Raw genomic sequence first — 20,703 nt, 5'->3', positions numbered from 1 at the left:
AGAGGACAGTTTACTTCCAAATTTTTGAGTGTGTGGTGCTGGGGACTGAACCCAGGACCCCACCCATGCTAAGCATGCATTCTTCCACTGAGTGATACCCTAACCTAGAATATAAATATTAAGTACTATTCAAACTTCTAAGAAGGTCTTTATTTGAGAAGTTCTACCAATAGTTATGGAGGCAAAATAAGTATCTCCAGAATGTTTTCTATGTACTTAGTTCATAGAAGTATATTTTAGGGAATATAAATTTCCACTGTTCATTTTTAAAATGTTTGTTTCTTGGCTAGATATAGTAATCTTTGTTATTTTTTTCTGATTATTTTGTCATACAGCAATATGGCCTATGTAACTCTATAAAATTAGAAATAGGGTCAAATGAGAGTCTGAAGATTTGGATCATCAAAGATCTTGATGATAGTTCTAGTATTTATAAAAGCAATCTAAATCTTCTCAACTAAGAATAGAAAGAGAAGAATCAGAGCCCAAAGTACTTAGTGGTTGAATAACTGATACTTATTTTGTCCCCTTATTACCTTAAATGAGTTATGTGTACTTGAAGTAACTGGCTAATATTCTATAGAAGGATGTTTTTGCCATGTTTTTATAAGTTACTAATTTTCTTACATATCAGCTGTTTTAGTTGCTGTTTTTTGCCTTTCATAAAAGGGAATGTTTAATGTCTTTTTCATGGCAATAAAATTTTAACCCATAATATCAAGAAGTTACCCTCAATATAAGGATTCACATGTTTTTCTGAACTAGTACCACAAAATCTTTTACTAAATACAGATTATTAATTCCCATGGCCCTTTTAAATTCTAGTTGGTACTTTTCCTTTTATAGCAGTAATTAACATAGTTTTTGAAAAATGGCTAGCATAAATTTTTTATACTATCAAACTCAGTTACACTATTATAAGCCATGCATTTACAATTATGAGTTATCAGTTTTTAGCAAAGAAGGCCATTATGTTCAGGATGGCTAAAGTTTAAGTTCTGAATTTTTATGTAATTCTTTGGCAATGAAAATCCCAAGTGTCTGATAAATATTTTGTAGACACAAAGAGATTGCTGTTTAGAACTACCTATATTCAGTTTTTCATTCTTTTGTCTTGTTTCTAATTTGCAGACTATATTACTGATAATACCTTTGATCAAAAATGTTGATGAGACATAATGAGGACTTCATTACTGAAATCATTATAATGGAATCTATAGGATTTATCTATTAAATTCAAATATAACCTTATTGGATAGTATACTAGCCTCCTGCACAGGGGGATTTCCTTCACACATAGGTTTCCCCTAACTGCTTCTCCTCTTTTCCTTGGGCTATTTAGTCAGTCAATATGCTTGTGAACCTGTTCAGGTGCTTGATGATATGAAATCTTGAAGATATGTAGATGAAGGTGTCTTGAAATTTGAAGGCACAAAGCACCAAAGTATATCATCATATCAAATGAAGAAATGACCTTTGGAAGCAAAAAAAGAAAATATAAAATGGATTATGGCCTATGTTTTCTGAATTTACAGACATTTTTCTGTCCCTTCCCACCCAATCTCAAATATTCTTAACATAAAATTCTTAACTCTGAAAATATTACTTTTTAGAGTAGTTTAGCATATTTCATATTTGGACCTTATTATTATACTCTTCTGGAATATACAAGGTATTTCAATTATAGAAGCCGAGGGTAAGAGGGGTAAGAGGACTGAAGTATAAAAGCTCAAAAGTAACGGAAGCCAAGTCTTCTGACTCCACATTCTTTCAACTTTTTGCTATGCAATAAGGCCACACATTTTCTAGAAGGGGCTGTCAGTCATTGTAATGAACTATTCAGATACATATTTTATTCCTTTAAGGCTAGTTATAAGAACATAAAAGATCCGGGCAAGCATGGTGGCACATGCCTATAATCCCAACAGCTGGAGAGGCTGACAGGATTGCGAGTTCAAAGCGAGCCTCAGTAAAGGCGAGGCAAGCAATTCAATGAGACCCTGACTCTAAGTAAATACAAAACAGGGCTGGAGATGTGGCTCCCATGGCGAGTGCCCCTGAATGCAATCACTGGTATCCACCTCCAAAGGTATTATCAGTAATATAGTCTGTAAAAAAGGAATATAAAAAGATCTGGGAAAGACACCCTGTTGAGGGGAGGCATATACAAAATTGTCTTCTATTCAAAATGAAAAGAGGAAGGTTTCCAAAGATTTTCCTGGAGATTAGTCAAAAGCTTTCCTTCAAACAGTGAAGCCTAGGAGAAAAAGAAGCCTCATAGCTGTGCCTTTGGAGAGGGATTATCACCCATGAGAAAATATCTTTGTCATTTACTTGAAAAGCTCCATCAGATCCTTTTCTATCTGAAGCAGGAAGCTTTTCCTCAGGGATGCCACAAAACACATACTTTGTTTGGCACCCATTGTGTATGTGTGTATTATCTTCTGAGTAATGTTTTTTTTTTTTTTTTTTTTTTTTGTGGTGCTGGGGATAGAACCCAGGGCCTTATGCATGCAAGGCAAGCACTCTTATCAACTGAGCTATATCCCCAGCCCTCTTCTGTATAATGTTTTAAAGAAAAGTTGAATTTGACTTCCTCAGTTTACCAGCCTACATTATTGGTATAAATCAGGCCAACTATTCATTACAAAACAGGTGCTTGAATTTTTAACGCCTGATATTTTAATTTTGTTAATTCCATTTTATAATACATATCCAAGTACATAAAAAAAATTAAAGGAAAGTACTCTGATTTTCAGACACATATATATATGTACATATTATATATATACATATATATATATATATACACACATATATATATATATATATATATATATATATATATATATATATATACACATATTATACCTTTTATTTTTTTACTTATTTTTATGTGGTGCTAGGATCAAATCCAGGGCCTCACACGTGCTAGGCCAGTGCTCTACTGCTGAGCCACAACCCCAGCCCCACTTTTTAGTATATTGACTGCAAATTTTCATTGCCCAAGAGGATTAGGTATTATATCTCACCCCTGGGACAATAAAAGACTTTTAAATGAACTATGCATGAATATTGTTAATTTAATCCAGATAAAGTATAATACTATATAACCTAGGGAAGTATCATCAAATGTATACTAGTGGTCTATACACAACAGATAACAGATTTTTTAAATGCCTAAATTTAACAACAGGAGAGATCATTTGAATTATCAAAAGATTTATTTAGAGCTTTTAAAAAATACATATCAATATGTTTATATATCATGAACAATTTGGTAAAGGCTGGTGAGATCCAGAAATAGGAAAAAATATATCAAGACTATTGACTATTCAAAACCACTATTAGTTGAAGACCAACTGTAAACATATATCTCAAGAACAGAAAAATGTAATGTTCCTTTTATCCAACTTTGTGATTGTTACTCGGAATGACTTTCTTTTCCTTGGATGACTAAAGTGTCTTTCTTAAACACCATATTCTGCATTTTATAATTTTGAGTAGAAAAATATGTATATCTACATGCCTTTCTTGAGCAAGCATATCATTAGAATTTAATCCTTGCTTGATGATTCAATCATCATGATTAAAACAAATTATACTATCATCAAGGGCTGTATAGATACACAGAGTTGCCTACCTTTAATATAAAATGGGTCTCAGAATCCTGAACTTCCTAGTGACATCTATTGTTGTCTCCTCAATATTAGTAGACGATTTCTGATGCAGCTAAGTATCCACCTTTGCTAGTACTAACCCCATCTAATTAGCTTGTTACTTTCTGTAAGCTGGGAATAATTTTAATAAGCTTAAGGAAAGTCAGAAAGTCCTTTGGTTAGAGTGAAGTGGTTTTTGACATTTCTGTTCTAGTTTGTGGGGGTAGAGGGGGAAAGATATAATAAATGATTGTGTTTCCAAGGACCTGGATTGTTAGAAGCTTGATCTTTGGATACACTGGCTATTTCTATACAATATAAAATGGTTCACAACTTAAAAGAAGTAATCTTCATATTCAGAAACATTGTATAGACTAAATATTGAGGCAACTGATAGTTAAATGTCTCCTAAATATGTTGTGCTTTGACATCTGTTAAAAAATAAATAGCAGAAAAGTACTTACCATTGCTATCCATAGAACAACATATTCATCTACAAAATTATTAAAGTACTGGTCTAAAAACAAAAGACCTGGCCCAACAAAGACAGTGTCTTGAAGATACAGTTCACTTTTGGTCATGTGAGCTATCTACAAGAAAGTAAACAAAATAATTTTACTATTAAATTTTAAATGTTTTAGCTCTAATTTTCAGGAGAAATTAGTTAGTTTTAATTCACTATTAAGACAGATTATTTAGTCTTATATTCAGTATGGGAATCCTTATCTACACCTCTCAAATTCATAACCAGGTAGCTTATTAAAGTTAAGTTTCTTGATATCAGAAAGTTTTAATAGATAATTACAACTAAATAATTAAAAGAACTGAATATAATATTAAGTCATAATGCAGTTTTTCTTGTAGCACAAACAGCTACTTACTGTGATACTGAGTCTACACGAAAAACTTAATGCACTGTATGAAATAGTTTCCAGTTTTGCATTTGAGAACTAAGTATAATAGTTACACTAAGAATCATAAAAGAACTTCTTACCACTAATTTTTGTGCAACTTTAGCAAAGACACACCCAAACATTAGGGTATACAGACAAGGATGCTTTTCAAAAACATTAGTTGCTGACTTTTTATAGATCATTATTGCCAGTATAATAATTAGTCCTATGTGGAGTCCAGGTGACAAGACACTCGTGCCCTAAGGGATAAAGCAGAAAATCAGCGTCACATTTTAACACTGGATTTATTACAATTCAAACATTTTCTGAACATCTATTATGTGCAAAGAACTAGAGACTTAAAGAAGAGATTATGATGTTGTATGGCTTAAAGAAGTATACACACCTTAGGTATGCTGACTTCAAACTTCCACAAAATCCTAGCGCTATACAGATGTGAAACAGTGCAAAAGACATTTGATTCCAGTTTTATATATGCGCATTTTAAACCAATAATTACCTAAAAATTAACACTGTGATTTATTCTGTATCAACTTTTACTGTGTCAAAGACCATCAATACTTCAACTGTCAACATTTTTGTGTCAGTGCTTAAAAAAAGAGCTTACATAGCTAAATGAATTATATAATTTGCTTTCAACTGTCTACATTTTTGTGACAATGCTGAAAAAAAGCTTATTCTGCCAATTCTACAAAATATTTCAATCACTGACAATACTCTGCCCTGGTTTCTCTCCACATCAACACCTTCTCACTCCCCTTTATTTTGCATTCAGACTGCAAATGTCTTTTTATATAAAATTATATAATCCAGGCCAGTAAATTTTTATCCATGTATATCAGGATTCTCTCAGCACTACTTATCCTAAACAAAATACTAAAATAAATTTAATGTTAAAGTTTACTAAATCTATAACTACCAATTTAAAAATGTTCACTAAAATAGCCTTATGCTTATTTATTAAATTCACATATTTTAAGTTAGAAATTACTATAAAATAACAGTAATAACACTATAAGTACTATAAAATTACATATGTAAAATACTGTATGGTAATAAATTATAAAACTTTTGACTAATAGCATTGTATCTGTTTATATAATGTTCTTAGGTTTTATTCCAGAAAAAAAATCTGCCAGAAACTGAAAAATCACCAGTTTCTGAATTTGAAATTAACTACCTTCCTAGCTTGTGTTGACTTCTTAAGTTCTTGTCCAGACAGTTAATAATTATTTTTTAATAAAATATCCTCTAAAGTGAATGTTGATCCTCACAAATCTTATTTTCTTCAGTGGAACTTTTGTTCCAGCTAGTGCTCTATTTTATTATCCATCAAGCAACATTTATTCCTAAGCACCTTCTGTACAGTACTGCACCAACATCAACTAACAAAATACCTCAAGAAATGAGAGTTTTTTTCCCAAATAGGTCAGAGTTTACATAGCTAAATGAATTATATAATATGCTTTTGATATATATATATATATCACACACACATACACATACATATATGATTCAAAAAAGTTGATTAAGTTGATTTTGTATTATGAGGACTCCTTTGAAATTGTCTTAAGAGACAACTTACAAGTCATTTAAAAGAATAAGACTTTTTTAAAACTAAAAATGCTACTATATCTCATGTTTATTACTCTTTTTTATTAGTCCTTCCAAAATAACTTTTACTGTTTTCCAAAGATCAAATCCACTCTAAAAGAACAGAATTTTTGAATTATAGAACCAAAGGAATTAAAGGGTATGTGCAATCCCTAAAAAGTCCTTATAATGTTTTATTGTAAGATGGCATCACTGGAATAAACATTTATCTTCCAACGTTCAACTACTTTTAAGATGATAATACTAATACACCTAGGTATCATGTTTGTTTAAAAAAAAAACTTGGAAAGAATGCTCTTTCCAATTTAAAAGTAGTGAAGTTGGGCATGGTGGTACATGCCTGTAATTGCAGTGACTTGGGAGGCTTAGGCAAGAAGATCACAAGTTCAAGGCCAGCCTGGGCAACTTAGTGATACTCTGTCTCAAAATAAAAGATAAAAAGGCTTGGGATATAGCTCAATGGGAAAGTGCCCCAGGTTCAATCCTCAATACTGAAACAAACAAAAAACAAACAAAAAAAGTATTAAAGACTTTAAAAAAATATATGAATAAATAAAAAATTATCGCATGAGCAAGTGTAAAGAACATAAAACACAAGGTGTACCTCCTTGAAAATTGAGGTTAAAATTTTTCCCTTAAAAAATATTAGGATAGGTCTTTTAAATATTTTCAGTGGCATTTCAGTAAAATATATGAGTAATAAATTGCCCCACTGTATAACCTTTGACCTTTGATAGCTTTCCTGTCAATTCAGTCAGGAACTTCTTCCCTACTCCTCTTCTCCTCTACTAGTTCAAGGCACAAATTGCAAGAAAACAAATGGAAACTCTTGATTATGTACAATAATGAAAATAATTAAATGAAGTCAGAAAAGTCTATGCAAAGCAAGCTTGTGGAAAGAGGAAAAATGCTTCATTATAAATCTACATAGTTTTTTTTAAAAATTTTTTTTAGTTGTAGGTGGACACAATACCTTTGTTTTGTTTATTTTTTTTTTTAATGTGGTGCTGAGGATCGAACCCAGTGCCTCACACTGAGCCACAACCCCAGCCCCACGTCTACATAGTTTTTAAAATGTTTTTGTGCTGTGTTTCTACAATAAATTCTTTAAGATATTTAGTTTCCTTCTCCATTCTCGAGCTTTGACATATTTTCATGTCTCTTGGTAGCTGGTGATAAGAAAAAAAAAGTTATCATAAATTAATAGTGATGATGAAATTAGGGCCTTACTGCTATAGTGGATCCATTCTTGCCAACACCACCATGGAAGATAACATGGAAATAATTTGAACAGGAAAATATTGCTCCACCAACTATTCCGAGAACTGGAAAGATCTTCAATTTTATTTCTAGAATGGGTATCTTTAGGGGTAAAGAAAAGAAAGAAATCATTAAGAAAACAGAATTTTCTTCCTATTAGATAGTAAAGAAACATTATGATAGGTCCTGAATAATAAGCTATCCTTTTCCTTGTAATCAAAACTTAACTTTTGGAATATAAATGGTAACTTTTTCTGAAATTGGTTTATTCATTAAGCAAAAAATGAATTCACCAAATCAGTTCAATCTATTTCTATAATTGTGATTAAATACTTAACAAGCCTTCATCTGACTTAAACATGAAAAAGGATAGTTCACTTAAATGTAGTAGCCCCTGAAAGGCAGACACCATGATATGCATCTTAAATGTGATAGATATGATGTGTGTGCATGCAAAAACATTTGTGTAGTGAATATCCAGGATCAAATCTCTAGCAATATATTTACCTGTTGGTCAATTGCTGTTCAAGAAAAATTCCAAAGGCAGCAAAGGATTTAAAAACAGTAACAATGAATTGCCAAAGGCCATAGGCTATTGTATTTTGAAAATAGACTTTGAAAGATTGTACCAAATTTGCAGAAACTACAGGTTAGCCATTAAATTTTGAAAACCTAAATAAAAAATAAGTATACTTAGTGAGAATAAGCAAGTGTATTTTATTCCTATGACCTTGTCAAAACAATGGAAGTAACAATTTTTCAGTTCCAAATTCAAGTGAATTACATCTGACTTAATGCCTGCAGTTGCCCAAATGCTTCTTGGTCCACATTCACCATCTTATGGGTACTAGCTGAATAGCTACCATAAAATATAGCATCTCTCCAGTACATTGTATGGGCCTATGATAGCATATCCTCAATACTACTGTTTATGTTTACCTAATGAGAAGGAATATGAATGTCTTAGGGAACATATCACCACTTAAAAGTATGCTGAAAATCTCTTTCTGAGCCTACCACGAGAAACAGTAATTAGCAATTCTGAGTATTACAGGGAATTAAATATTTTACTGTTTTTACTAGATTTTATTTTTTAAAAAATAGTTATAGATGGGAGGGGAGGGGAGGGGGGATAGTAGAGGATAGGAAAGGTAGCAGAATACAACAGTTACTAATATGGCAATATGTAAAAAAGTGGCTGTGTAACCGATGTGATTCTGCAATCTGTATACGGGGTAAAAATGGGAGTTCATAACCCACTTGAATCTAAAGTATGAAATATGATATGTCAATAGCTATGTAATGTTTTGAACAACCAATAAAAAAATAGTTATAGGTTCATAGCAAAATTGAGAGGATAGTTTAGGGCATTCCCACATTCCTCCTGTTCCCACCCCATAACCTTCCCTACCATCAACATCCCCCATCATGGCATTTGCTACAACCAATGAACCTACATTGACACATTATCACACAAAGTTCATTGTTTACATTAGGTTCCAATCTTGGTGTTGTACATTCTTTTGTGTTATGATAAATGTATAATGACATGAATCCAACAGTCATTCAAAATAGTTTCACTAACCTAAAAATCCTGTGCTCTCTGCCTTTCATCCCTACATCCTCCTAACCTCTGGAAACCACTCATATTTTTACTGAGTTCATAGTTTTGCCTTTTTCAGAATGTCATGTTCTGAAATCAAAGTATGCAGCCTTTTCAGATTAGCTTGTTGATCTTAATAATAAGCTTTTAAGGATCCTCTAGGTCTTTTTATGTTGTGATAGTTCATTTCTTTTTGGCATTGAATAATATTCCATCATCTGAATGGACCCCATTACTTACCAATTTACCAAACAAGTTTTGACAATTAAGAATAAAGCCATTTCTGTAATTAGCCATTTTTGTGTGGACATAAGTTTTCAACTCCTTTGAGTAAATGCCCAGGAGGAGCTTGACTGCTGGATCATATGGTAATTTAGTTTTGTATCTCTCACTGTTTTTGCTGGAGGTATGTGGCTTAGTGATTACAAACATTACGTCTGGAATGAGTCTGTTTAAGTCCTAGCTTCAGTACTTCCCATGTATCTTTGAACAAAGAACTTAATCATTTTAAGACATTTCTAAAACAGAATAATGATAACATCTATTCCCAGGATTGTTCTGAAGGCAGATGAAACTGACAGCACAGTGTTTGGGACAAAATCAGTGTGGAATATCAGTTGTTGACCGTTGACATTATTCTTCTTAACACTACGCATATGAAGTTGTGAGTCAGCTAGTGTTGTGAACTTGGGTTGGGTGACAGAATAATTTGTTTCTTTATAAATTTTCTTCTTATGCAAAGCTCGAGTTTATAATAGTGGTCCCCTAAAAGCCAACTGAGGTCACCAACCTGGCATAAAACAAAAGCATGCCTTAATCTTCATCTCAAAATGGATTTTAAAAAGGCAAATTAACCATTTTTCTTCCTTAATACTTAAGGACAAATTTCAAACATAATTAACAGGACTTTTAAAGCATATTTATTTCATGATATAAATTTTGGCCTCAAAAGGTAATTTCTGTTTTTGAGGGGGGTAGAGGGCAAATAGAGTCATTATCTTCTATGTAGTAAAATATTTACACATAGAAGAAAATGCCATTATAAGGTATACAGGATATTAACATTATAAAATAAAGGGAGGTGTACGACTGTAATCCCAATGGCTTGGGAGGCTGAGGCAGGAAGATTACAAGTTCAAAACCAGCCTCAGCAAAAGCATGGCACTAAGCAACTCGGTGAAATCCTGTCTCTAAATAAAATACAAAATGGGGATGGGAATGTGGCTCAGTAGTTGAGTGCCCCTGAGTTTAATTCCTGGAAAAGATTTGAAGAGATTAACAATACACTATTTTGTCCTACATATTTAAAAAGTGCTTAAACATCAATTTAAATATTTAGATTTACCGTGTAGTCCCACATTGTTGATCCTCCAAATGTAGTCAACAAAAAGACGATCACTAAAGCTACCTGAACCTCAGTTACATCCACTCTAAAAAGGAAGGACAAAAATAGATAAGGTGTTTGCAAGTAAAATTCTTGACTGTGTAGTTTAGCTAATCATATATTAGATGTCGAGGGAGTAAACATCTTTATACACTTTGTTTATTTTTACCTTTACTTGAATCTTTGAATTATCAACTGAATACACAAAGTTGTATTCAGTTGATAATTCAAAGATTACAAAGATTCAAAGGCTACAAAACAACATGTGCAAAGGGAAGAAACTTGTATAGCATGTATCAAATTGCTAATAATTGTCATTGAAATTTCAGAAGACTTACTTTCTACTATATATACTTCTCTAAAGTTTGAATTTTTTAAATTATGTATTACTTTTATAAATCAGGAATAAATCATAATAATAAACAAGCAACCATATGATTTAGGGAAAATCATTAAACACTTCTAAGTCAATTTCACTTATAAAGTAGGGGGAATTCTAACAGCTTTTATTAAATTACAACTAGTCAGTATGCTTTTTGGTTTTCACAGACATTTTCCCTCTTATAAACATATTCATATTTCTCTCAAAAAACCACTAATGTGGGCTGGCGATGTGGCTCAAGCGGTAGTGCGCTTGCCTGGCATGCGCGGGGCACTGGGTTCAATCCTCAGCACCACATAAAAATAAAAAATTCTCTCTCTTAAAAAAAAAACAAAACACTAATGAAACAGTCTCAGTCTCTCTAATCTGCATTCCCCAGAAACTATCAAATCCTCTCTCCTTTCCTCCCTCAACAGGCTAATGGAAAATTAGTCTACATTTGTAATTTCCTCTTCATATTTGTGATTATTTCACTAGAGTCTGGACTGTGGTCCCGTTATTCCACTAAAATTGCTTAAACAGTGATTTGATTTACCAAATCTAGTGGATATATTTCAGTAATCATCTTATATATTTCTTTGCAATATTTAAAATGTGAATCATTCCTCTTTCTTGAACTGTTTTGCTATGTTTCTATTTATTCCATGTACTCTCCTGATTTTTTTTTTTCTTCTCTAGAGTTCTACCCAGGCTCCTTCCTAGACTTCCTATTCCTCTACATTTTAAATGCTGTTTACTAAATTCCATCTGCAATTTCATATTCTCTGAATAATTTAACCTAAATTTAAAACTACCACCTATAAGCTAATAACCTCTCAAATCTTCAATTTTTTTTTCTGAGCTCTAGACTTTTTAAAAAATCTGTCTACCTGCTTTATGTCTCTGCTTTAAGACTCTACTACATATCCCAGAGTCTTTAATGCTAGAGGAATATTTAATGTTCTGCAAATACAAAAAATGTAGGGATTTGATAAAACTAGATATGGAAGAAAAGATTTCTTGACTGAGTTATTTTGGTCAGTTAGAAGGAAAAATGAACTGAATCTTAACATACAAATAAAAGTAAAATATAATAATAACATTCAGTATTTATAAGATCAGTAGCAGGCAAACCAAGACCTCCAGGCTGCCTGGAGGAGAGTCAAATTAGTTGTAAAGGTAAATATAATAATATTATGTAGGGTTCTTTCTGAAGAAAAAGGAGGGAGAGTACTGAAATTTATTTAGCATCTATTATGTATCTTGCAAACTATAAATTATGTCTGGTTTTTAAAGAATAGCTGAATATTGCTTAAGAACATGACTTCAGAGCCAACATTCATCCTACTGCACTTAGGACTATTATCAGTATTGCACTCATTTCAGTAATAACAAAGAATAATATCATTGCCCATAATTTTCATGGGCTATGACTAGTGACCAGAAGCAACTAGAAAGCAGATAGGGATTATGGGATGAGCTTTCTTTAGAATGAAAGTAAATGACACATGAGAACTGGGCTAGGAATATGGCTGGTTGCACATATACAACATTCAATAACAGATGTTAAATTAAGCTCATATATTCATCCTACTTCTGTGCCTGTTAAGTCTAGAAAAAAAGAAAGCTGAAAAGATAACATTGAGATCTAGTAAATTACAAAGTTTATGGGAGTATAAGGGTGGAATCACTCACCAATCCTCAAGTTTTGAACTACGAACAGACAATTGGAGTTTGAAGGACACATTATACAAAGACTATTCTATATAACAACTCATAGGCTTAGAGAATTAATTAATGGGTTAAGAATCTGTTCAAAAGGCTTAACATGACAGAAAAATAGATATTGGGGATATGATGGCATAATACCCATAAGTCCCCAGGTTGTTAACATTGAGGACAATCTACAATAGTGCTATTCAAAGTAGTACAGAGTTTCTTACGAGTCCACAATGAGAGGGGTACAGAATTGAGAGTAAGCAGTAGAAAAAGTTACGGTAACTTAACAGTAATATTTTGTGTGTTGAATCAAATAAAATATTGGGGATTATATTTTATAAGTCTGCTTTTTTAAAAATTGTATATTGTAATTCTAGGTTGGATGGGGATAAGGAATCTTTCCTCCCAAACGTGGTCTTAGAAACAGATCTGATAGAAAGGTTTTGAAAGAAAGGAAAAAATTAACATTGAATCTAAATATTCACGTTAATTTTTTAAAAGTACCACATAATACAAGTTAACACTGGACTTGAACTTAAAATGCTTGATTTAGTTTTAAAAATTAAATTTTAAACCCTGCTTTACTGAATTACATAAGATTCTAAATGGGAACAAGCATGTTATAAATAAGATATGCTCTATCTTATATGGCAAACATTAAACCTGGGACAGATTTTAACTGTAAATTTTTCTGCTAACTGTGCTAAAGAAAATCTAATATACCATTGATAAACTTATATTAACTACATAAACTAAACTCCAATACATAAACTAAGTTAAAAGTTTAAAATTATAGTTAAAGTAGTTACTAATGTATTATGGCTTTAATGATCTGATTCAAGGTAACAAGTTCATATTTGTAGTGAAATTACACATTCTTAAGAGGTCAACATAACAATTAGCATCAAAGTAAAATAGGTAGTACTTCTGTTCTGTGGAACAATACAGAACAGTGTTTTATATTCATAAGGAAAAAAGAAGTGTTTAAATAGTTGCTCTTCCTTCCTTATTTTTTTTTCTTCCCACAATTATGAGAGGCTTTCTGCCATGGACCCAGAATACCCTTGCGTAGCCCTGCATATGTGCCAAGAATGCAAGCTTATGTCTGCACAATAATTTTTTATGACAACACTCAACTGGGGTCATTTTCCAGGGTTGTGAATGTTGTGAGCAACCCTGAAAGATGAGGTTACACCTTCCCTAAACAGGTTTGCTTTTGCTTTCTATAAAACTAAACAGATTCCTCAAAGTTCTGTCTTTATGGAACCCACTACAGGTGCAGGCATTCATCTAGGTCCCTACAAGACTGTGGGAGAGGGTAAGGCATGGAAATGTGGCACAACAGGAACCTCTGTCTGTTGTTTTTGCCCAGTTGGTGAATTCTAATATGGAATAGCTGAATCCTCAATAACCCAGTTGTTGTCCTCTGCCTCTGACCCAGGACTTTGTATCTTCTGCAGGCATTCATAAAACATTAACAGGCTTTCTTGGAGCTTATAAGTAGGTAAAATATCAGACCCCTTATAGTTCTTGACACATACCACTATCACCACCCAATTTACTATTTGCAGTACTTATTTGTTTAGCATACTTTACTGTTATGTCTCCAAGATTAGAAAGTAAGCTGCATGGGATCAGTGATTTTGTCTGTTTTGTTTGTTCTTCTTATTATGACACCTAGGAAAGGGCCTAGAATGGATGCTCAATCAAGATTTAATAAAATATTTATTCAAATTCATTGCTCCAGTATTCAATAAAACCACTCAATAAATTATATTAACCTTCCATCCTCAAATCTGTTTTGATTCAACTTCCCTATGCTTCTTTTCTTATGACATCAGTTACTATCTCACTGATTAATACATATGTTTTTCTTTTAGGAAAGGTTAGTTTTTAATGTCACTCCTGAGGAAATAAACATACCAAAGAAATTGAATTAAAATATAAATAGCAAGGCATCATAACGCTAACTTTATTATGGAATATTTCTATGTTCCAGATTCTGTGCTAAGTACTTTACATCCATTGTTGTTCAATATTCACAATAACTTTTTATGACAATAGTTCTAATTTGATAGGTAAAGAAATGGAAAAAATGAAATTAATATATTTCTGATCAATTAACCAGTAGGTAGGGGCCAGAATTTGATTCTACTCAATCTGACTCAAGAGCCTCTATTTTCAACTATTATACTAAAGTAGACTACTAATAAAGTACATAAAGGGGTATGAAAATTGGAAAAAATGATATAGCAAGAAATATAGCAATGTTAGTAAAACCTTACATTTTTCAGCCCAACAAAACAAGCTGATTTGGTATGTTTTTTCTTAGGTCTTTTAAGAAACAGAAAATCACAGAAAACAGGCTTAAACCAAGAATGTATTCATGAAATAAATTTCTGAAGTATATTCTGATAGTGTTCATCTTGGTTTTATGTATCTATTTTCAAATACCATATATACTATAAAAATTATGTTTAAAATGACAGATATTCAGGAAATCCATCCTAGCCAATGGACAACTGACATGGGGTTAGTCTACACACTTCCATAAGGTATGTTTATAGTCCTTCTTGTAGTATTAAGCAGGACCCCTCAACCTATCCAATTCAGTTCTCCATAGTATTTTTACTTTGGTAAGGCAAAAAAAGTACATAGCTGAAAATAAGTACCATATGTAGTTAATATTTAAATGGCTGACCCTGAGACCCTGAAGGATCTCCTTTACTTCCTCCAGGATTGGTAATCATTCACTAGCTATTTCTCTAATATTCTAAGTACTTTCCTGATGCTTCTGAGTAGAATGCTCTTCCTCAGTGTGTCTGGCATATTCTTATGACAGGTGACTCATCTTTGTATTTCCAGTTCAAGATTCAATAGTAATTGGGAGTAAAATTTACAGTGAGGCCAGAAATGTGAACTAATTCATCCCAGAAATAATTTTAATGAAGGAAATAATAAAAAAATAAATGTTTTACTTTTAGTCATTAATAATAATAATAATTATCCAGAACATTGCATTATATTACTCCAGTTTACCATAGCAAATTAACTAAAATGCATTTGATTTTGAAAAGGTGCTTTTCTATTTTACCATATCTTAATCTATAAATAGGTACAGATTCTTAATTTTGCACAGTTACCTTGAATGTTTACTGGTACTTTCTGATCCATGGGTCTTGACTGGTATGTAAAGAACTAATTTTCACATTTTCTATTAAAACTCTCTTAAACTAGTTCAGCCTATAGTTACCTTCTTCTTATTTAGGATTTCTTCAGTGATTCTGGAAACCTAAAGTAAGTCTTTTCACATTTGATCTGGACTGTTATCATTGTCACAGAAGTATTATCTCTAACGAAATGTCCCACATAGTTCCTAAAAGAGGGCTCTCTATCTGTCATGTATTTTCTATCTTTCCATGACATGTAATACATTGCTAGACTCATAGTTCTGGACAGCAGTTATTAAGAGCATGAAGTCAAAGACTTGAGTTGTAGTCTTGGTTCTATCATTTATTGGTAGTATATTTGTACAGTGGAGGTAACATCCATTTTCCAGTATTAATGTGAGGAATAAAAGACACAATGTATGGAAAACACTTAGTACAGTGCCTAAAGCATGCAAGTGCTTAGTAGGTGGTAGTTGCAATTATTCCAAAATTTGGGATTAATATGAAAAGTTGCCTGAAGCCTTCCTGCTCCAAAATGGTCTATACTTTTGAGTTTTTCCTCTCATTATACCAAGAGTTTAGTTTTGTTTTTTTCTTTTTTCTTAGAGCTACTGATTTTCCTATGCAGCAAGAAAATGGGGCTAAAAAGAATCAGTAGACATAGGAAGGTAAACTGAGAGTGAGCAAACAGCAGGAAGGTCTTCAAGGACCAAGTGGAGGGAGAGCTACATGGGGAAGCAAGAATACAGAACAGCATTTCTGCTTTGTGCACTATTTCCTGGAGTCTGAGAAAGAGGCACCAGAGGCATAGATAGCATCTGGTGCAAGGCTCCAGCATTTACAGGGCACTTGTAAATCATTTCACCAACTGTGTCCACAGCTGAGAGTCTCACAATTACCTGTTATTGTTGATGGTTGTCAAAGGGATTCCGTTTTGGGGCACATGATGATTTGACCAATGAGTACCTTAGGCTCCACATCACTTGTCACTTATTATAAGGGTCAAATGCTGTTTATTTAAATACTACAAATTCTTTTTCTATGTTATTTGGACCACTTATTTTTCTTTTTGCCCTGTCTATAGTAAAGTTGGGCTAGTGAGGAAGCTGGAGAATGGGGGAAGAAAATAAAACTATTGTCAAATAACATATCCGTAACATGCAGAACACCTACAGGACTTAGAAGATGTAGCATGCATGGAACACTCTAATAAATTTAAAAGAATTTAAACTACTGAATGAAGCTTCATCCCCTTTATCATGAACAAATGCCATATCAGATTGTGAAAATTAATTTGTTTACATTTTTAAATATACAACTTGAAAACACATACTTACTTTCCAAATCTCAACATGCCTGAAACGTAGGTCTGCCAATGAGCACAATAAAACATGAACATCCCAATAAAAGAGCAGAAAAACAACCAGTCAGGATGAGTTCCTAAGCGAGCAGCAATCGAAGCTCCAATTGCCATAAATACTGAAAGAACAAAGTTTAAAGACCATTACGAATTTTAAAATCATCAATGAAATAATTGCCCTGTGCTATTTTGAAATGCAGAGTTTCAGAGGACATAATTCTGGCATTAAAATAAGGTCTATTTAACAAAATGAATTTTTGAACATCCTTTTTAAACAAATTATGCAAATTGCTCCCAAATGTACACCTCTGCAAAAAAAAAAAATGAGCAAACAACTTGGTTCATTTTGGTTTTTTAAGCTATCAGTGTTAAAACTACAGAGAGAGGGTGAGGAAGAAAATGCTAATTTACCTGTGGAAAGAGAGTCACACCCATGGTCAAAAAGTTCTCCTAAAGGAGAACAAGAATTTGTTCTTCTGGCTTGTTTCCCATCAATAGCATCCAGTGACTGGTAGATAAAGAGTCCCAGGGCACATGAAAGGTATGTCCAGTATGGTGCCTAAAAATACATGGAAGTAATAAAGACAAATAATAAAGACTGTTCAGAGATAACATACTAGCTTTTGTTTGAAAATAGCTCAAACTAAGCCAAATGACATACTTTGTTGTGTGCACATTTTATATCATGTCCATATGCTATAAAGACAGTTCAAACTCTCCCTCTATAGATGAAAATAAATTGAGAAATCAAATTAATTATGTCATCTGAGTTGAGAACCACGGAAGCACCATATTGTTTGTAAGAAACACAAATTTAAATAGCAAGCAAGTGAAAGAAACTGGATCTTGATTCCTAGTCCATGGCTCTTTTAATATAATACTATTCATATATGGCACAGATATTAACTTACTCAGGAAGCATTTGCTGTGAAATAAGACCTCAAAGGTAAACTGTAGACATTGGCATCCATTTGTGATGGAGCATCAGGGACCGAATTTACCCTCTCACTTTATATATCTAGAAAGGTAATAAAATACATGAAACAACAATTCTCAGACCATTGCAGGAAATCGAGATCCCTGAGAAAAGAGAAACAATGAGATGCGTTCCTATGATTGCTCCAGTTTACTGCCCAGAGGCAGTTTCCAGGTCCCAGCTCAGGAATGGGGACCTAAACAGAGTCCCATAAGCTGGCTGTGGAGGAAAAGCATATCAGAGTTCATGAGGTCAAGGCAGCTAGGATTTGTGAAGCACAGTAACAGAGGGGGAAGCTACACAAAGAGAAAGACAAAAGTTCAGGGGGGCTACAGAAGGGTACCTCTGAGTCTTTGGCTGAGAACTGTGCCTGAATGAGACAAAACCAATAACCAAGGCCACATGTACTACGAAGTGGAAAGTCAAAAATTCTTGAAGCTCATGCAAGCTACAAATAGTTCATATGCCCACCAGGCAGTGCAGAAAGACCTCATAAGACTTGGGGAATTGAGTAGAGTTTCAGAAGTGTAGGGCCTTAGCCACGATCATGAACTAGCCTTAGACTAAAGGCTTTCTTAGACAGTCATAATAAAACTTAAAAGACAGCCCTAGAAGGATCCAAATAATTCCCAGTAACTTACTTACAGCCAGCACTAAGTAAATATTAGGGGAAAAAAATTTAGCATCTCAAATTGTAAAATGTTCAAGGTTTGGCATCCAATCAAAAATTACCAGTCATTCAAAGAAGCAGGAGAACACAATTTACAACTAGAAGTAAAATCAATAGTATCAGATCCAGGAATGTCAGAAATAACAGAAATATCAGATAAGGACATCAAAAGAGTTTTGATATATTCCATATATTCAAGAAGATAGAGAAAAAACATGAAAATTATAACAAGAGAAGAAAAGACTCAAGTGGAACCTCCACAAACAGAAACTGCACTAGAACTTCAGCTTGCCCTCTACAAACAAAACTCCCTCCAGCCAAAACTACAAAATTCCTTCTCTCTTTCCTCTTCTTTCTCTTCATTTCAAATGAAATTTGCTAGGTCTAAACTGAAGGAAGCCGTGAGGGCAGGGACTATCTTTCTCCCCGACTGCTACCTCCCCAGCTCCCTACCACAGTGACTGGCATAGAATAAACCTTCAACAAATCCCCCCAAGTTAACAGACTGAAATGGCAGTGAAAGTCTTCATGTGTAGTTGGAGCACGCAGGTCAGGGCTTCCCAAATGAAAAAGTAAAACATGAGGGATGACCACAGTTCTTGACCCAGTGTCAGGAGCTTGGGCACAGCCTGACAAGTTACCCAACTGCATACACCAGCTCCTTTCCAGCCACAAAGTCCTCGTGTCCAGATTATTTGGGACTTGATTTTGTCTCATGGCTCTTCCCTTCCTAAACATTCTCCTCACCCAATTTGGCAAAGTCCTCACGTATGTCCTCCTTCAAGGACTGCCTCCATCTACACTTGTCCTAGGAAGAAACAAAAACCACCAACATACCCATTTCTAGTCACTCTATTCCTATCTATGCTACTTTATTTACTTATTTATTTTTGTACTGGGGATTGATACTTATTTATTTTTGTACTGGGGATTGAACCCGAGAGTGCTCTACCATTGAGCTATACCCCTTTTATTTTTGATTTTGGGACAGGGTTTTGCTAAGCTGCCCACCAGGCTGGCCTTGAACTCATGATCCTCTTGCCTCAGCCTCTCCCAGTCTCTGGAATTATAGTCCTGTCCCACCTATTATCTCTGCCACTTTAATTTTTCCTTTCTTTTTTTTTTAATATTTCTTAGTTGTCGTTGACACAATACCTTTATTTTATTTATTTATTTATATGTGGTGCTGAGAATTGAACCCAGGGCCTCACACATGATAGGCAAGTGCTCTATCGCTGAGCCACAACCCCAGCCCCACTTTAATTTTTCAATTAAACCAGTCTTTCTATTGCACCAAGCTTGCTTATGACACCATTGGCATCTCAAGCATACAAGCGTAAAAAACTACAAAACAATGGTGTTCGTGACTTATAGCAATCCACTGTTTCTATGGTGTAGTTTCCTTAGATTTATTTATTAATTTATTATTTATTTATGTATTTATTTGTATCAGGGATTGAAACCAGGGGTGCTTAACCACTGAGCCACATCCACAGCCCTCTTTAATTTTTACTTAGAGACAGAGTCTCATTAGGTTGCTGAGGCTGGCTTTGAACTTGTGATCTTCTTGCCCCAGCCTCTGGAGCTCTGGGGGCATGCCTGGCTGTTTCTGTAGATGTAAATGTTTTCACAGGTGGCAGCATAAGATACAAATACAAAGCTTTGAAATTATCTTCTTTGGTTAAGAAGCAAAGACCAAGGAAGTCATTACATTGTTTCACAACTGTAGCCCGCCATCTCTGTTACAGGGGCTTCTTTGAAACTGTCCTTTGCTCTGTCTCCCTTTGGCCCCCCTCCCTTTGGCCCTTTTGCAGAAGAGCAGTCATTCCTAGGTCTTAGTAACTTGTGACAGGAGGGTAAAGTCCATTGCAATGTTCACCTAGAGAAGAAAAAGGGAAACACATCCATGATTGATGAGGGCCCTGACCAGGGTAGAACCTTCTGCTCACTATATCACCTTCTCCCCTCCCAAGAAAGCCCTTTGTGCCTGGCATGGTGGCACACATCTGTAAT

At 33.9% G+C, this 20,703-nt stretch overlaps 1 protein-coding gene across 3 annotated transcripts in view; it reads right to left on the bottom strand.

Annotated features, from left to right (window-relative positions):
- Positions 1-20,703, bottom strand: part of Chpt1 (choline phosphotransferase 1) — a 32,829-nt gene that overhangs the window by 1,880 nt on the left and 10,246 nt on the right. The window contains exons 2-8 of one of the 3 annotated variants that reach the window (XR_006848537.2): positions 17,456-17,603; positions 17,022-17,163; positions 10,396-10,480; positions 7,418-7,549; positions 4,654-4,812; positions 4,124-4,249; positions 1,248-1,474 (exon numbers count right to left, since the gene is read on the bottom strand). Coding sequence is in view for 1 of the 3 variants with exons in the window: in XM_046429411.2 (XP_046285367.1) it covers positions 1,364-1,474; positions 4,124-4,249; positions 4,654-4,812; positions 7,418-7,549; positions 10,396-10,480; positions 17,022-17,163; positions 17,456-17,603 (903 nt within the window). In the remaining 2 variants the exon portion in view is untranslated. The remainder of the gene's footprint in view (positions 1-1,247; positions 1,475-4,123; positions 4,250-4,653; positions 4,813-7,417; positions 7,550-10,395; positions 10,481-17,021; positions 17,164-17,455; positions 17,604-20,703) is intronic. The other 2 variants (XR_006848536.2, XM_046429411.2) reach the window with 2 other exon arrangements.

Source organism: Marmota monax, unplaced genomic scaffold, assembly GCF_021218885.2.
Source record: "Marmota monax isolate L192 unplaced genomic scaffold, Marmota_monax_Labrador192_F-V1.1 WCK01_AAM20220418_F8-fsc00051, whole genome shotgun sequence".
NCBI lineage: Eukaryota > Metazoa > Chordata > Mammalia > Rodentia > Sciuridae > Marmota > Marmota monax.
The sequence above is the reverse complement of the archived record's forward strand: the minus strand, read 5'-3'. Positions and strand labels throughout refer to the sequence as shown.